This window comes from Crassostrea angulata, chromosome 10 (genome assembly GCF_025612915.1).
Source record: "Crassostrea angulata isolate pt1a10 chromosome 10, ASM2561291v2, whole genome shotgun sequence".
Lineage (NCBI taxonomy): Eukaryota > Metazoa > Mollusca > Bivalvia > Ostreida > Ostreidae > Magallana > Magallana angulata.
In genome coordinates, this window is record NC_069120.1 from 1,843,522 (window position 1) to 1,862,500 (window position 18,979).

An 18,979-nucleotide genomic window follows, 5' to 3' on the forward strand; every position below is an offset into this window, starting at 1 on the left:
CATGGGTACTCGTGACTGTCGAAATTGGGCTATTTTTCGAAAGTGTACACTTGTGATAAAACAATACATACGGTACATATGATAACATATATAGCTGTAGCTCTATGTATAAATTTTGGGTTAGAAAATATAAAGCTACAGTGCATACAATACTTACATGTACAAAAAAACTTTACGGCAATTTGCCGCATATAAAAATAACGCTATTTTTGAAAAAAATAATAATTCTTCATTTAGTTTACTACTGTTAATAATTGTATTTTACTTGCCCCAAACTTTCTCCTATTAAACAACCTTCTTCCGTACTCGGAAGGCGGATCAAGAACTGTATTTTTTATGTATGTAAACAAACCATTGTTCATGTATGGAGCTGGTGATCGGCGGTTCAGAGACAGGTAAAATAAAGAAATCTGCAGTAAATGGTTTGTGGATATTTTAGTATATATATATTTATATTTATTTATTCACCAATCAAGGGCCCTCAGGGGGCATATACATTAAAAAAAAAAAATAATAATAATAATATCATGATTATAACAAATAATGAATGAAATACTGCTCACAATGTCCAGGCAACAATATGCAAAATGTTTCATTAATACAATGAAATATATGTATGGGATTTACACATCAGTGAATACAAGCTATACAGAAACAAAGTGGCCTGAAAACAGAGAGTACCAAGGGACGGTGCCTGCACAGTCGATTAGACTGGTCTACTTGTACTCAAAGTGTTCAAGCCAGTATGCTTATACATAATATATATATTACACCGAAAGTGATACGGCAACAGAAGAGAAACGAATCGGACACTTGTCTAATGAAGACGCACATGTACAAACCCCCTTGCATTCTCCACTTCCGTCTCGTTCTTTCACACCATCGTTCAATTCTTTTATTGACTGTCGATTGCCGATCGAAAGGTGTAGAAATCGAGGAATTCATATCTATCACTTCGACTGGCAAGTTAGTAGGTAATACATGTGCATATTACACATTTACGGTATTTACATGAATTGAACGCTTAGCACATGCAACATCTAAATATTATATTTTTTATAACGCCGTACTCTGGACCGTAGCTTGAGTTGAGGCTATGGTTTAACGCCCGTTTACAGAGAGAGAGAGAGAGAGAGAGAGAGAGAGAGAGAGAGAGAGAAAGTTTTGCACAGAATTTAAACATAGGGGATAGTCGATTTTGAATGAATAATATTGGGGGGAAATGAACTGTTCTGAGAAATCCTTCAGCTCTGGCATTGCATAAGCATGTACTGATAACTCCGCCTAACTCAACCAATCATAAAGTTTTCACAACGGCGGCGTGTATAATTTATGCATGACGTAGCTGACAGAAATGATCGTGACGCTATAGGAAAAGTCAAACCAAATCGGTTTTGATAATAATGGTCATCTTCGCTAGCCAAGGGTTTACGATCCGCTTCTAGAGGAGAGAAGCGGATCGTAAACCCTTGGCTAGCGAAGATGGATAATGGTGCGAGGCGGTTTCCACTTTCCAGACCTTGCTTATTTCACATGATTGATGTAGCATAATTCATGGTTATTTTTTTTTCAATTTCTTTGTTTCCTCCTACAGTTATTTCCTGTTCTGTTTAAGTAAAAAGATATTTAAAAAAGAAAAGCCCCTTGTATGGTAATTACGAAATTAATAAAAAGTAATTTAGATCGATTACACCGTAATCTCGTGAATATCCTGGCTACATCGGGGGTCCTGACTGACCTGAGTCCTCTTGTGCATGGCCATGGAACATCCTACAGCCGAAGTGGACACAGGACCCCGAAATCGTGAGGATGCACACAAGTACACTCTTAATTTTACTCAAAGTAAATTGCAAAGTTGCTAAATTATTTTAGTAACCTATATACTAGTTTGGTAATATAAACCCAGTGACACGTTCTTAAATTCTTCTAAAAAATGAATGGAGTTTTTTTTCGATCAAAAAATGCCACAAAATACTATTTTTCACAACAGAAGCATATATTTTTTTCTAAAACATTCTATTTATTTAGAGATGTAAGGCTAAGTTGTCGGTTAGAGCCGAGAAGTCAGCGCTTCTCTTGCCGAATCGTCCAAGGGTTGGTTTTATTTTTTCTGTAAAAAATGATTAAAGTTATACAGCATTAAAAACATAAAATGAGGAGAGACCTCGCCCTAAAAGCGAATTTATTTCGAAGCGTTTAATGCATCGCAAATATGATATGATATGTTCTAGAACTTACAGGTTTTTGCTTAAATAGTGACACTAAGCAGTGATTGGAATTTTCACACTGTACACATCGTCAGGTGACATGTTTGGGGGTGGTGACAGCTAGGGATACCACAGGCGTGTTCAACAGAGCGGGTGCTCGCCAGCGCTCGCCAATTAAATTCCCTACACCTGCAACACAAATTTTGGAGAGCGCTCGCGAGCACCCGCTCTGCTGAACACTCCCACCGTAAACAACCCCTAACGCGGGGGAGTCGAGGGAATTTAGGTCACGCCTTTTGTAGGTATTTATAAGAAGTATTTCCAAAAAAGATATACCGCACGGAAGACAGCGATAGTCAAACTTTGTGTCGGTCATTGGTCCGAGTTCTCTATGCGTCTAGTAGTCTCAAACACTTCGAAACTGTTTGACAAATTTCAAATTCACGGTTATCGGGTGGTCAAAATATGCATGATTTGTAAAATATACGACTTGCTTTGGGTTACAGACAATTGAAACAGTCGAACAAATGATCAACCTTGTAAGTGCAATGATCAAATCCTAACAAATCTTAGGAAAAAATGAATGTTCAAGACATTTTCTGTTCAGATGTAACGGTGACGTAGGGGGGAGTCGATTTTCGGAAAACAGAACGCATGGGGGAGTAGAAAAATTCAATTCAATTCACTCTGTCGGGAATGTTCAACTTATATTTTCATAAAGAATTACGAGGTCTATAAAAGTCGACTTTATCTAATAAATAAAATGGTTCAACTTATTCACAATTATTTAAGCAATAAAGACTGGTACATGTACTACTCATGTTTTCCATTTAATTTCATATTTTGTTTTTATTTTATTTTTGAATTGAATAAAAAAAAGAATACATTTATTAAAAGGTATTTTTTTTCTATTTCTTTAAAAAACATATAGTTGCGCGAATTATTGAAACGAACCACATGTGTGTGAACGTATTCATAAACGTTTAATTGACTTTCAAGAACTACTTTTTAATCCATAGTTTAGCTGATCAAATTTTAAAAAAAATATTTGAAGAGCTATATTGATAAATATTTTACATCGGTCGTTGATGTCTTTTTGTACTTTTAATGTTAACGTTGGAATTGCGTGCGTTTTTTTTTCCTTCTTGATTGAGCGATTCTAGTAAAGCTACTTATCGAAAGCACGGACTGCATGTACATGTATGTATTTACAAGGGCTAAGTTTAAACTTCCAAGTAGCTATAGTTCTCATGGTAACTTCTTCATATATGGATCCGGAATATGGATGTTAGTTCAGTGTAACGTTTTGACAATAAATAAAAAAATAAAATGCTTTTTTTAGTGATTCATGCGGGATATGAAGATGGCGACATTGCAGAAAAAAATGCGTATTTTTTTCTGCAATAATTGCTACATTCGTTAACTACATTAATCAACAAAGAAAGCATTTCATTGTTTAAATGTACATCTTTCTTTTAAAACATCAATAAACTGATCGTAAAAAGTAAAACTAACTAAATGATAGTCGATGTACATCAGTACGTTATTTAAGAGCAGCAGCCAAATCGTATTTAATTAGAAATTGAGTCTGACATCATCATGATCATTTCGTGCAGTCTGTGATTTTTCCTAGCTTGATGAAGATTTCGAGCTGTTGTTAAACGAGGCGTATAGACTTCAGTCCTGTCAGTTTCTTCAGAGCTATGAATTATACAATCAATTTCCGTAAGAAATAGAGGAAAGTATACTTGGTGGATGAAAATATATAGTGATAGAAAATGGAGGAATGACCAGATCTAGGCTCGAACCTGCGACTATTCAGTTTAATAACCAACGGTCCAACTAGCTAGTGCTAGTAGGAGCGTGACAGTACTGAGCCTATTATATATACACTATTACAAAATAAACAGTAAACATGCTTTCTTCAGTGATTCTTAGGGCTATGATAGTAGCAAGCATATCAGGATATATACATACGTAAACTGATAACTCGGGTTATGTACTTTTCTTGAATGTTAGCTACCATCATATACCGGTATGCATAACCAAAGAAAGCACTTTATTGTTTGAATAAACACAATTGATGACTATACTATTTATCGTACAATAGGAGTACATATATTGATAATTATATAATTCATCAGTCAAATATAAAATTTATGATTTAACTATGCTTCAATCAGCCCAAAAAAGAAAAGCAGGCATTCTGTTCACATACAGTCCACAGGAATACAACTACTTTTTGCCCCCCCCCCCCCCCCCCCCCCCCCCCCAATTTAACAAGTCAACGTCGCCGCGGCCTTACTAGATAATCATACTGACAAGAGCACCCACAAACCACCCTTCGGTAGCAAATACATACATGATATACAGATGACAAAAACAAATACAGCATTTTAAATCATATCCTCTGTATTACTAGTGTGTTTATATGTATGAAAACAACGAATTTAAAAAAACAAACAAACTAACAACACACACACAGGATAATGACAAAACACAACAGATAAATGTAGTTCTGTGAATGTTGTTGTGAACCCCATGTGTCTTTGATATGGTTTGAGATACACAAATCACAAGAAAAGAGAAAAAGTAAAGTTATGAAGATATATCGTTTTATTTGAACACATATTTTGCATTTTTAGCTACTGGTTATAAAACCGTTTGTAAACAGTGTTTAATATACTTTATATATTGACAACTGATATCAAATAAGGTTTGCAAGATGATACAAGTTCAGTGTAAAGTTAAATTTACACTATTTTCTACTCCCCCGTGCGTTCTGTTTTCTGAAAATCGACCCCCCCCCCCCCCTTCGTCACCGTTACATCTGAACAGAAAATGTCTTGATCATTCATTTTTTCCTAAGATTTGTTAGGATTTGATCATTGCACTTACAAGGTTGATCATTTGTTCGACTGTTTCCACTGTCTGTAACCCAATGCAAGTCGTATATTTTACAAATCATGCATATTTTGACCACCCGATAACCGTGAATTTGAAATTTGTCAAATAGTTTCGAAGTGTTTGAGACTACTAGACGCATAGAGAACTCGGACCAATGACCGACACAAAGTTTGACTATCGCTGTCTTCCGTGCGGTATATCTTTTTTGGAAATACTTCTTATAAATACCTACAAAAGGCGTGACCTAAATTCCTTCCGTCTCCGAAGCGAAGAAAATTGACTCCCCCATGCGTTGGAATCGACTCCCCCCTACTTTTTGTCGACTCCCCCGCGTTAGGGGTTGTTTACGGTGACCCCTCTGGTTTTGGAACATACTCATATACTTATATATATAAATATAAAATCAAAACCGCTACATTTAGCATCAACTTGTCACTTTCGGATTTTACCTGAACCAATAACATTAACGAGTTGCAAATAATATTCATCGCGTATATAACCAAACGAAAAAAAAAAAATTAAAATCAATATCGGTACATTACAAATGATAACGTGCATCGACCCTTCAATTTGTAGTAGTAGACACAGAGAAAGCAAAGAACCAGAGTGAAACTAATATAAAGAAAGGATATGTTGATATATGACCGAATCTACATTGCAAATGACAGGCATCAGTCCGGCGGAATCGATAAACGAGAGTAACCTGCGGGTCGATTCTGCCATGACAACTGAAGCTCACCTATGCGAATTCTATGACGTAATGCGACATGGCGAGGAGATTCATTCTTAATTATAAAGGTAAGTAAACTTAAAACCTGACCGGAATACCTCTCGTGCTGATGGCTTGTCATAAACAGAAATAGATAAACGGAATCCCGTCTAAATTGACACAAACCGTGAACGTCAGAAAAGTGATTAAAATACGGTAAAATGACATGCTGTGGTCCTCGAACATAACACTCATTACTACAATTAACGCTGTTTACCTGGGACACGACAAGAGGGGTTTCCCGGAATTTCTTCTGAATTTGGTGAAGAATTTACTGAAATAAATCAGAGTCTGACCCAGGGTCGTGTACTCCCCCTGTCCCCGACAATGACCGACAAAACTGAAGTGTCGAGGTTTCATGTTTTGTTTCAGGTTTATTGGAGATGCACCGATTCCCGGCCCCGCTGCTCCAGGGTTTAATTCTCTAGACAGCGGCCCCCGATGACCCCACATCTGTGATGGGATGTTTCGGGGAGAGCCACCGGGTGGCACCCTATAAGGTAAGACCCTCCCCTCCAGTGAAGGAGATGCTTGTTGTTATTGAAGAGACATGACTGCAGGCTCATTCAGCTGTTTTTTTTTTCCAATGATGATCCATCACTTTTTCTGTTGTCAACAGAATTCTGAACTAGTTTTATCTCACCTAGGATGTGAAATAAAGCGTAAAAAAGTTTATTTTGTGAAAAATTCTTCATTTCCTGATATTACGCGATTTGTCATTGAATTCAGTCAGCATTGTGACATCACACGGGACTTTTGTTTTAGTCATCGATGTCTTTGTTTCAACAAAGTTCGTCAGGTAAAAGATCGCAATTAACAACAGTCAGTGAATGAAAGTTTACAAAGCGTACACAGGTTCTTTATCCGGGGAAGGTCTAGTAAGCCTCGTCCTATGGATCCACGTTCTAGGAAATATGTACTTATATTTATGTGTTTTGGAACCGCATTGTGTTTACACGCTTTTTTTTACCGTAAGCGGCACTATATGGTTTTAGGTCCAAATCGGATTGCGACCTCATGAGATAGATTAATAATTCCCCGTACACGTGAGGTCTCACGTGTAGAGAAATCCCCCATCTGTATCAGTCTCACCCTATCTGTTGTTCATCACTTTGTTCCTTGATGCCCAACAAGTATTGTTTTCAGGGTTCCGGGGGTGCGGCCCCGGAATTCTGTGGGCCCCTCCAGAAGAGGTCGTGCCGTGACGTTGTGTGCCTGCTGGTGTTTGTGTGTATGCTGGGAGGGACGGGGTACGGGACTTACCTGGCCTTTTACCTGGGGAACCCGGATAGACTTATCTACGGCGTGGACAGTTGGGGCAACGTCTGTGGTCAGCGAAACGGGCGGATAGAGGGCGTGTCAAGGTCGGGGGAGGACTGCTCGGACAGGCGGTAAGACACGTGCTAGAGGCCAGACATATGCTGTATATATAACTATATAAAATACAGCACAGAGTATATATATCAGCTGATTCTAAAGGGGAAAAAATTAAAGTAGGAAATATTAATTAAAGTGTTTTATGTCAGGTGTTGACGGAGATTTTGCTTACACATTGAAAATGTAAATGATCCAGTAGCCGAATATGAATTTTGCATACGGTAATTTATTGAATGAATCAATTTAAATATACTTTAAATGTTAATTTTCTACAGGATCCTTTATTTGCAACACTTTAAATGACTTTTTGCTTACAGAAATCTGTTTTTCTACGACAAGTCAATATTTGTCAACTACATCCCTGGCTCTCACGTTTCCGTTGATACGGTAGCTGTTTGCGTGAAGAGCTGTCCCACCAAATCCCAGACAAATGTGGCGGATCTACAAACATTCTTCAATGACACGGGGACGAGCCTATGTTGGTATGACATCCCGCGAGACTCATTTTTTGACGGGAATTCCAATGGCCTTGACAAATGTCCTAACCTACCGATAGAAGCCCAGTAAGACGTTGTACAGTCTATCAGATTTATACATTTTTCATATATGAATATAAAGCTTGACTAAGTTTAATTTCATACTGCACCTTTCCATTACAGAGAGTCATTTCTGTTCCGGTGTATACCCAAGTCTTTCAATCAACCCTTTGAAATTCTGACTGGGGCCATTAATGACATCCTTAACAAAATAGACCCCAATTTCACAGAGGTAATGAAACTTACATTTTTTTAATTTTTGGAGAATATATGACAGAAACATTTCTTTAGATGCAAACCTATATTTTTTTTTTTTGGTTGAATGAGCGAAGATTTATACAATAGAAGAGGGTGTTTGAAACATTTTGAACATTTTTCGTTTTTTATTTTTATCAAATTTCACTGACAAATTATATGTTACCTTCGAAAAGAAGGGAGGGGGCACTGCTTTTCAAAACTTATTTTTTGGTATAAATATGAGGATAGAGTCAACTTATGAATATGGAGGTACAAGCCCCCCCCCCCCCCCCCCACGCCTGCGTTTTTACGCCCTGTTTTCCAGAATGAACAAGGAAAAATATATATGTACTATGTATGTGAACATTTTCACGAGATGATTCTTTCATTCACAGAAATGTGTGTCCGACCTCCAGAAAACCTGGCAGGAGATCTGTTACCTGTCGGCTACAGCACTCGGTGAGTGACACAGATACCTGTACGTGATTAATTCACCTGTGAACCTGTCAATTATGTATCTGGGTAACTGTATAACCGTTTAGCTTTGTACCTGTGTTCCTGTATATATATAACTGTTTACCAGGTTGCGCAGCAGTGTCGCGATTATTTGCAAAGTGTCGCTTGGTTTATCGAAACATTGTTAATATACTATAGTAACCATGTAACGATATTTTGTAGTTGTATCGCTGTCTATCGTGATTCTGGTAACGATATTTTGTAGTTATATCGCTGTCTATCGTGATTCTGGTAACGATATTTTGTATAGGTGTATATAGCTGTCTATCGTGATTCTGGTAACGATATTTTGTATAGGTGTATATAGCTGTTTATCGTGATTCTGTTAACGATATTTTGTATAGGTGTATATCGCTGTCTATCGTGATTCTGATAACGATATTTTGTAGTTGTATCGCTGTCTATCGTGATTCTGTTACGATAGATTGTAGGTGTGACAGTACCAGTCGTGATTCTATTACAATATGTTGTTACGATTCATTGCAGGTGAATCGCTATCTTTAGGGATTATATTACGATATTTTGTAGATGTATAACTGTCTATAGTGATTCTTTTACGCTATGTTGTAGACGTGTCGCTATCTATTTAGTGGTTCTATTACGATATATTTTACATGATATATTGTATTCATATATGTAATTGTATTATTTATCATGATTCTATCATCATTTTGTTTCGCGCTATTGTGGGTGTGTTTCTGTCTATCGTTATTATGTGGTGATATCTTGTAGGTGTGTCTATCGTGATTCAGTGACACTATATATTATAGGTGTATCGCTGACTATATCGCGGTTCTATTACGATATACTGTACGTGTATCGCTTATCATGATTCTTTGGTGATTTTGTTACGACAAATTGTAGGTGTATCGATGTCTATCGTGATTCTGTTACGATTTATCGCCGGGATCGTGATCTGGTTGATGGTCCTGTTACTGGGGATGGGCAGTGTCGTGGGCACGGCTCTTTGCTGGTAGGTTACGATAGGTTTTGACTTTGACTTTTGAGGCAACACTTACATTACATAAATATAAAATTACGAACATTTTGTACGTTTAAGTCCATCTTAACCAGCCGAAAACTTCTCTTGACACTTGGGTTGCGAAAGAAAATCCTCTTGTCTTTACTCGTACTCCAGGTATCATTACTACGAACTGAAGGGAAACTCCAGTCAGGAGGAAGAGAGGAATTGGCTGATTGGCTCCATCGTCGCTACTGTTGTCATGGTGATCGTGATTCTGGTTTTGCTGGTAATGCGGAAAAGAATCGGTTTGGTAGGACATCGGTCAAATCACATGCATTAAATTTTAGAGGTATGCTACTTAACCCCTTTAACACTTAATTAACATGTAATGATGCTATATTTTATTCACTACAGGTCGTCCAGTTATTTAAAGAAGCGGGTCACGTGGTTTCCAGTGTCCCGTTTTTGCTGCTGCTGCCGTTGTGGGTAAGGGTGTCGGAGATGATAAACCGAGTACACACAATGAAGTGTTTAACTCTCTCAACCTACCGAGACATTTTTGCATACTTAACAATAGAAGTCAAACAAAGTGCAAGTTCTTTTTATCAGATTTTCTTTCTACTTACTTTCAGACAATCATCTGCTTTCTGGGATTTTTAGCTTTGCTCTCCTATATCTTCTTAGCGGTGGAATCTGCTGGTGAAGTTTTCAACTTTCTGTTAATCTTGATATAATGAACATTGTACCTGATTTGTAAATATGAACTACATGTACCTATGTTTATGTTTTTACTTAAATTGTTCGATTTTAGGCCAGATAAACATATCAAACACAACGGGCTTTGTATCTTTTGAAAAGGATCAACCCTTGAAGGTGGGTTTTTTCATCACTATCTTTTTTATTTATGATGATGTATTGATGATGTAAGATGTTTAACCATATTGTATATTATATCCACCAACAATATCAATGTTTTCTCCAGATCTTTCGTTGGTACCACCTGATAGCCAGTGTCTGGATCCTCCAGTTTATCTTGGCCTGTGAGAGGATCGTCATGGCGGGGGCTGTAGCTATCTGGTATTTCCAGAGGTGATGTTTACTTAAATGGGCTGGATTGTCGTGGCAATTTTTAGACTTTATTTATCTCTTTTAGAAGAAGAGCTCTTTGTAAGGAAAAAGGGAAATTCTCAAAATTAAAAGCTAAAATTGAAGACGTCTTTCTTTACTACATAATAGATTATAGTGCACAGTACATAGCGTGTGACATATACCGGTTATATTATTTAATTCAATGCCTTCAATATCTTTCAATATCGTTACAGAGATTCCGGAATGCCAGTTTTTCCCATCCTGTTGTCCATCCGACGACTGGTCAGGTTAGTATTTCTTGCATCTATTGATCACAGTTCATTGTACTGGTACTTATTTCATTCCTTGTTAATACTAGATATTTCAAGGTATGTTTAACGTACTGTTTCAGGATTTATCAATCTTTACACGATTCAGTGATGTTTGATCAATGCATTCTGTTTTGGTTTTAGGTACCACCTTGGATCCGCCGCCTTTGGATCTTTTATCATCACCCTTCTGGTCGTTGTCAACTGGATTCTTGGTTTCATCCATAAAAGGTTGATTGTAAAATAAAGAAATTTGACGGTCGTGCTATAGGGAAATATTGCTTCTTTGTTTAATTCTAAGAATCATTGCAACTTATAAATTCTGTCTTGTTTAGAGTAAAGAACAGCACAGGTTCCGTAGGAGATTTCCTGATGAAGTGCCTCCGTTGTTGTTTCTGGTGCTTCGAGAACGCCATAAGATTCATCAATAGCAACGCCTACATCGAGATAGGTACTTCACCGTGTCATCCTCTACAGTGCTAATGTTTGACAAGATAAATCTTTTAATTACTATTAATAAACTATTTCATTGAAAGTTCACAATTAGGTTCACGTGCTTATAATTTGTTTTGACAGCCATTATTGGAGAGGGCTTCTGCAGCTCCGCCCAGCGGGCGCTCAAGATCATCGTTTCTAACTCTCTCCGCCTGGCCGCCATCAACTCGATAGGCGACTTTACGTTATTCCTCGGCAAGGTCGGCACCGTCGCCGTGGTAGCAGTGGTTGGCATAGAAATATTGGCAGTAAGTGGATTTAAAATCAATCTTGATATGTAAAAATCCAATGAATCCCTGAATGGTAATCATGCATGCGTCATTTTCAGACGAGATCGGACGTCATATACCCATGGTTACCGATCACATTGTCCTGTATAATAGCTTTCATCATCGCCAGCTGTCTGATTGGAGTGTACGAGGTAAACGGTACACTCTCATAACAATACACACTCAATGCACAACATCAAAACAATACATGTACATTCTCAGAACTATACATCCTCATTTTATAGCATAATCTTTCAAAGTTTGCAACAAGAAACCTATACATTATTCGTTTTCTTTCCAGCTTTGCATCGACACCATCTTCATCTGTTTCTGCGAGGACTGCGAAAGAAATGACGGAGTGGAGAAGCCCTATTACATGAGCACAGGGTTGCTGGTGAGACACATTTTCTTTTTTGGACCACGTTTCATTTGTTACCATAGGATATATATTTTCATACTTTTCTTTTATAATTGTAGAAATTTGTCACTGGAGCTCACAGTGCAAAAAATATAGAGGTCAAACGTATTCACTTAAAAACTGAAGCCACGTGATTAATGACGTCACTTTCTAGATAAACAACCACCGTCTTATGTGGTTGCTTCACCAGCAACCATGCTGTGCATTTGAGTGTTCGGTTAGTGGTTTGTGACAACTGCTGTCGAAACCGAGGAGATGGAAATAGAACTTTAAAGAAGAATGAAAATCTGATGCGTCTTGGATAACTCTCTTATTCTCAATCTACCATTTTCTTATGAAGTGTATACAACAGAAATCAACCAGACTCTACTCTTTGTTATATATTTGTGTAGTTTTAATCTGAGTCTGTGTTTAATTGTTACGGTGTATGTTAATCTGAGTCTGTGTTTATTTGTTACGGTGTATCTTAATCTGAGTCTGTGTTTATTTGTTACGGTGTATATTACTCCAAGTCTGTGTTTATTTGTTACGGTGTATGTTAATCTGAGTCTGTGTTTATTTGTTACGGTGTATATTACTCCAAGTCTGTGTTTATTTGTTACGGTGTATGTTAATCTGAGTCTGTGTTTATTTGTTACAGTGTATGTTAATCTGAGTCTGTGTTTATTTGTTACGGTGTATATTACTCCAAGTCTGTGTTTATTTGTTACGGTGTATACTTACTCCGAGTCTGTGTTTATTTGTTACGGTGTATATTACTCCGAGTCTGTGTTTATTTGTTACGGTGTATATTACTCCAAGTCTGTGTTTATTTGTTACGGTGTATGTTAATCTGAGTCTGTGTTTATTTGTTACGGTGTATATTACTCCAAGTCTGTGTTTATTTGTTACGGTGTATGTTAATCTGAGTCTGTGTTTATTTGTTACGGTGTATATTACTCCAAGTCTGTGTTTATTTGTTACGGTGTATGTTAATCTGAGTCTGTGTTTATTTGTTACGGTGTATATTACTCCAAGTCTGTGTTTATTTGTTACGGTGTATGTTAATCTGAGTCTGTGTTTATTTGTTACGGTGTATATTACTCCGAGTCTGTGTTTATTTGTTACGGTGTATATTACTCCGAGTCTGTGTTTATTTGTTACAGTGTATGTTAATCTGAGTCTGTGTTTATTTGTTACGGTGTATATTACTCCGAGTCTGTGTTTATTTGTTACGGTGTATATTACTCCGAGTCTGTGTTTATTTGTTACGGTGTATATTACTCCAAGTCTGTGTTTATTTGTTACGGTGTATATTACTCCAAGTCTGTGTTTATTTGTTACGGTGTATGTTAATCTGAGTCTGTGTTTATTTGTTACGGTGTATATTACTCCAAGTCTGTGTTTATTTGTTACGGTGTATGTTAATCTGAGTCTGTGTTTATTTGTTACGGTGTATATTACTCCAAGTCTGTGTTTATTTGTTACGGTGTATGTTAATCTGAGTCTGTGTTTATTTGTTACGGTGTATATTACTCCAAGTCTGTGTTTAATTGTTACGGTGTATATTACTCTGAGTCTGTGTTTATTTGTTACGGTGTATATAACTAAATGATTGGGCAAAGTAAAGTGCAATGTGATCTAAAAGAAACATTTACTTTGTGTTATGTTTTTATCAAAGTAAGTGCCATGATATTGTTTATATGTTCTGTAAATAAAGAAGTCTCCATATGAAAATTGCATTATAGTTTTGTTAATCAGACAGACGCCGATTTGCTTTATTAATCAAGACATTAGTCTTGTTTGGAAAGGCAAGCTTCCTGTCTAAGTCTGCCCATAGTTCCCAGTCACTTCCTGCGTCAAACACTGATAGTAAGCACTTCTTATTTTCAGGTGTCATATCCTCTTTGATAAAGTTGATGCCACCAGTCTTCTAACTGCTGTTCCTTTTTCTTTTGCTTTCCTTCTCTCCCTTTCAAGACTTTGCCGTGTCTCCACTTGTACCGTCCTTGGTCAGTGCAACCAATCTCCCCGGATAAAATAAAAGCAATGATGCCCTTTTCCTACACAGTTTGTATGCAGGATCTTCGATTTATCGCCATTGATGTAGATTCGCTGGTGATGGTAGTGTATCGTGCACCGACCTAATAGAAACACAATCTCGTATTAATCCTTCTTTTATAGCTTCAAACGTGAAATGTTGCGTTGTGAAAGCTTCCATCCAGGCTCCTTGCTCGCCGAATTCTGCAGCCTTTGATATTCTGCCGTCTTCAACCTCTCTTCACACCTCTCCTTGCATCACGCCCCTCCTCTCCGTCTTTTGCCTTTGCCCACTGCTGGAAGTGTGTCACTCCAATCCCTTCTCTGCCATTGCATGACTTGCGGGTTTCCAGTATGTCTATAGCTGTCATGGCAGACCCCCTTGTGGACTGACCTTGTGGACTGACCTTGTCTGGACACCTGCGTCTCAGACTTAATGATCTCACGAAGCTCCTAGCGTCATCGCCATTAAATTCTGCATTTGACCTCCTTGAACTCTTAATTCAATAACCGATGATATGGGCAAGTTAAGTTGAGCCGATATTTGTGTATGGCATTCTCCTATCCAGACCTCTTTTCTATTGTTGCCGCTGTTGTTGAGCCTTGCTTCTCTTCTTTTATGCCAGATCTTTACCAGTGTTGTAAATAAGGTTAAAAAGTGTATCTACCTTTCTTTCTGCTCTACCTCCTGTAAACTTCTTTCCAGGATTATGCTTATGTTCTATTCAAAGGTATTACATGATTTGTCATCCTCCATTTTAGGTCACGCCACCCTCTCTCGTGTCTCTTGAGGTACGGAGCTCCTTCGGTCTGCCGTTGTCAACCAAATCCGAGACCCTGTCGAGTGATGGCTAAGGTTCCTATTACTGCGATGTGTGTCCAGAATTGGCTCTTCCTGTGTCTCAGCAGCGATCACTGTTCACCCATTTGTTCCAAAACGGGATTGATGTATCTTCAGACCTCTGGCATTCTTGCAGATCTTGCCACAATGGCATCGTGTTTCTGTTATCTTTCCATCCAATGTTATTTGACCTATCCTTTTCATAGTCATTGACTTGTTCCGGTTTGCTTTCAATTGTCTATCTTGTTGAGCTTCTTATCCTTCTCCTCTCACAGGAGGCTCTAGGGGCGTTGTTCTCTATTGCGTTCCGTAACTGTTTCTGTGCATCTGTCACCAGTCTCTTCCTGGCAGCCAACTGTCTTGCCAGTGTCACCAGTCTTCTCTGGTCGTTACCCCGTCTGTCCTGGCCGTTAATGGTTGCCCATATGAACGAAGAAGTTTACAGATGATGATATTCTGCTAATGCAGTCCTCGCATTCCATTATATATATGCCTGACATTAGTTCGCCCCTTTATAGCTTTGCCTGGTTCCAGATGGTTTCCAACTTTCTTCGGATGTAAAATTCAACCCTGATCGACCATGACACCCTCCGGTGGATGAGTCAGCAGTGGTGGTCAGCTACTACTCGTTGGTCTGCCCCCCCCCCCCCCCACACACACACACAAAAACGATGCTACGTGCGCGTGCATGTAGATAGAATAGAATGATGAAGGTGATGATGTCGATAATGAACTATGAGTAATGCGTAACTTTTAATGAAAATCCGTAATGCGTAACTTAATTAGTATCGTAAATTTCATCCTCTTACACAAACAACTTTAAATTAAGTAAAAAAAAAAACCACACACGCAAAACAAAAAGAAACCCATCCATTTTGGAGTCAGAGGGAGGTCAACAAATCGGGGGTGGGGTGGTGGTGCTTACAAATCCTTTTTATTAAGAAAATGGACCGATGGTATTATTAGTGAAATTAACGTATTTATAATTAAGAAGCTACATATGTAGTATGGATTTAAAAAAAATCAAATAATAATGTTATTCTTTCGAGGAAGCCTAGTATGAGCTGAAATTCACCTAGAGATTTCCAGTTCTGAAGACAACTTAAATAGACCGGTATATACATGATCAGGGACGTATATATATACTATATAAGTAGTATACATGTCCCTGGCATGATATATGTATAGAGTTCTCTGAGGAAAATCTAGATGCTTGCAAAATCGATACGTGATAGAAATATTTAACAAATCGTTTATATTCACTATGCCTTATTATATTTATTTAGGACGTAAGTACACTGGTCCTTTCAGACTGAAATACTGAGAATGCCGACGGTGTGCGAAGAGTTGAATTTCCGAATAAATTAGGATTGAACTAACAAAAATTCAAGATGGCAGCGCCCTTGTCAAAGTGAAAACGAAGATATTTCGTATTTCTCTACGGATACGTTCTGTAAGTTACGTTTGAATTGCAAATTTTGCATTTTTCTTATGAACTCCGAGAATATATCTGTAAAATTTAATACATATACTATGAAGTTTTTTACACAAGTCTTAGAATATATTTCATCTGTATCAGTGGAATTGTTTCGAAAATGTTCTGAATGAGCGCTGAATGACTGAGTTTTAAAGATTAAAATAATCCATCAGGTAAACGGCAGGCGTGTGGTTTTCTCTCGGCAGGCGTGTTTTCCCCGGCAGGCGTCGGCAGGCGTGTTTTAGTATGACCGGTTTTAAATGAACCCCATATTTCACCATCATATAGTAGTATATGTTTAATGGTATGATAATGATAATCAAAAATGTGAGTGCCGTTAGATGTTTTTCACACCAAGGTTTAAACACAAAAAATCCTTCTGAAGTTTGTAATAAGCTTTTAGCGCTTTGAGCTTTTTGATATTTTTCTTCGTGGCCAAAGAGAAACGTCAAGATGCTCTGAAATAAATGTCTTAGTAATTATAGGAGTAACACATTCTATTGGCTCTGTATCTAGCAAAAATTCCCGTGATATGTGGCAACCTGCTTTATTGATTAAAATTAGAGTCTGTTTTTGACACATTGACTGTGAGGCACCAGTCCTTACAGAATTTGCTAAGACAATCAAATTCTTGTTGAAGACCCATTTAAGACTTTGATAACAAAACAACATCATCTGCATACATTAAGCATTAAATAGAATTGTCGTTTAAATCAACATCATTATCAGTATTTTGGATATTATAAGGCAAATCATTGATAAATATTTTTAGAATAAGTTTGCAACAAAACACATTGTACTTTGAATCTTTTCTCACTTTGTTAATGAGGTCCTTCAGTTTCGGTGTTTAACACTCAATTTAACTGGGAAACTCTGAGTTACTTGGTCTTTTAAACGAATACATGAGTTACTAAGGAATATACACTTTAAGAGAAGACAACAAGTTCACAAGGAAAGTTGCAACACAATATCTGATACCAGAAGTTTAGAGCGCTATCACTTAGGTTCTTTTAGTCATTTGACATTCAACATTGAGCTATCTCAATAAAGATATTTATTTGATCTGTTTATTTAGTTACCAATAATAAAAACTGAGAAAGATTGACCATGTCTCTGGCGGACGAGTTGTTGGCGGACTTTGAGGACGATGATTTGGAGCAGAATGTGGAGGAGGAAGCGATGGATGACATCGCTGAGGTGGATGAAGTAGTTCCAGAGGTGGATTACTCCAACAAAGAATCCGTAAAACACATTGCAAAACTTCGGGATGGACCAGACCTGGCGCGCATTATGACAGAAGTAAAGAGATATGCCAGTCAACCGCGGCGGGACAAAGGTTAGCTATAAATAATTGTTTAATAACCTAATCTGTTGACTTTGCAAGTCCCTGTATGATGGACATTACATAGGAAACAATAGCTATAGTCTTAAATTTCAGTCACATCTCAAAAAACAACTAATGGCTGACAGTTTTGAGGCAAAAATGGGATTTTTTGGGCAATAGAGTGCAGTTCATCAGCCAAATTATTGGCGGATTTTGAACTCTTTTTTTTGGCTGACCAAATTTGTGTCTGTTGGGCCATGTTCTAATCTTTTCTGCATTGGTGGCCAATCTCTTCTGTTGAAGCAGTCATTGAATAGTCTGCCAAGCAATCCCCGATCATCAGCAGACAGTTTATGTATGTTGTCAGTTGTTCGACATTTAGGCATTTGGGTTTTTCTTACATATCGGCTGGCAGACACCTAATGAGGATAAAAACTCAACAGAGGGTCGACTAGTCTCTCAGGCAGTTTTGATAAATCTACTGACGAAGGGCTGATCGTATACGGATTACTTTAAACATCTACCATCTATTGCTTAATAAGCAGTGGTCAGACAAACAAGGCCATGCTCCAAACCTTTTTATAAGTAAATTGAAGCAATGCCCACATTGTTACAAGTGAATATCAGCAATTGCCGACTTGTTTATGAAATTAAAGGCTTAGGAAAATCAAACTGTGGCCCAGCGCTCGATGATCTGGGAGTGATTCGCCAACTAATAAATATTCAAACTTTTATTTAAAGTTATCTATGTTCCTTGGAATTAAGGTATTCAATGTATAATGATGGGATATTGAACAATTTTGAATCATTTTAAACTAGTATAATATGTATTGCTAGAAAACAATGAAAGTAAAATGAACCAAATTCACATGACTGACAACCTTTCAGTAGCCTGTCATTTTGCGTCTCAAATTTAAAGAGTTATCTCTTCTTGATGAAGAAAAGAAAATTTTAATTTCGTCAAAATATCTGCGGTAAATAATTCATTTTATTTCATATTTTAGTAAAGAGAAAGTTAATGCATGTATTAACCAAGAGAGTTTTATGAATTTTAAGTTACTTTTTACAATATCTTAATAAAGCATACGTTGCCCATAGACTTCAATGCAAAATTCAAGGTGTGACTAGTTGGACCATAATCAAAATGTTGAAAATTCCTTTTGTGGAGTATTTAATTTTTAGCTCACCTGAACCGAAGGTTCAAGTGAGCTTTTCTGATCACCCGT

General features: G+C 37.5%; 2 protein-coding genes across 3 annotated transcripts in view; both read left to right on the top strand.

Moving 5' to 3' along the window:
- Positions 1-5,737: 5,737 nt before the first annotated feature.
- LOC128164401 (choline transporter-like protein 1) lies at positions 5,738-12,755 on the top strand. Of its 2 annotated transcripts, XM_052828196.1 has the most exons (19): positions 5,738-5,912; positions 6,256-6,383; positions 7,030-7,274; positions 7,578-7,823; positions 7,920-8,028; positions 8,429-8,492; positions 9,414-9,522; positions 9,688-9,823; positions 9,928-9,999; positions 10,146-10,212; positions 10,325-10,386; positions 10,496-10,602; positions 10,836-10,889; positions 11,055-11,141; positions 11,246-11,361; positions 11,487-11,653; positions 11,734-11,826; positions 11,976-12,068; positions 12,152-12,754. In XM_052828196.1, exons 2-19 carry the CDS (start codon positions 6,342-6,344, stop codon positions 12,224-12,226), a joined length of 1,944 nt encoding a protein of 647 aa, XP_052684156.1. In that variant the 5' UTR covers positions 5,738-5,912; positions 6,256-6,341; the 3' UTR covers positions 12,227-12,754. The 2 variants fall into 2 exon arrangements, with proteins under 2 accessions (XP_052684156.1, XP_052684158.1); XM_052828198.1 differs by lacking the exon at positions 5,738-5,912 and having other exon boundaries at positions 6,133-6,383; positions 12,152-12,755.
- A 3,493-nt stretch (positions 12,756-16,248) lies between these two features.
- The window catches only part of LOC128167265 (U4/U6 small nuclear ribonucleoprotein Prp31-like), an 18,237-nt gene continuing 15,506 nt past the window's right edge, over positions 16,249-18,979 (top strand). The window contains exons 1-2 of the mRNA XM_052832872.1: positions 16,249-16,405; positions 17,505-17,765. Of these exons, the coding sequence (XP_052688832.1) occupies positions 17,537-17,765 (229 nt within the window). The 5' untranslated portion in view covers positions 16,249-16,405; positions 17,505-17,536. The remainder of the gene's footprint in view (positions 16,406-17,504; positions 17,766-18,979) is intronic.

Excerpts from the sequence above, each read along its gene's own strand:
- LOC128164401 (XM_052828196.1), top strand. The coding sequence starts at position 6,342 with ATGGGATGTTTCGGGGAGAGCCACCGGGTGGCACCCTATAAG. Across the intron at positions 6,384-7,029 it reads ACCGGGTGGCACCCTATAAG|GGTTCCGGGGGTGCGGCCCC; the intron begins GTAAGACCCTCC and ends TATTGTTTTCAG. Across the intron at positions 11,654-11,733 it reads TTGGCATAGAAATATTGGCA|ACGAGATCGGACGTCATATA; the intron begins GTAAGTGGATTT and ends CGTCATTTTCAG.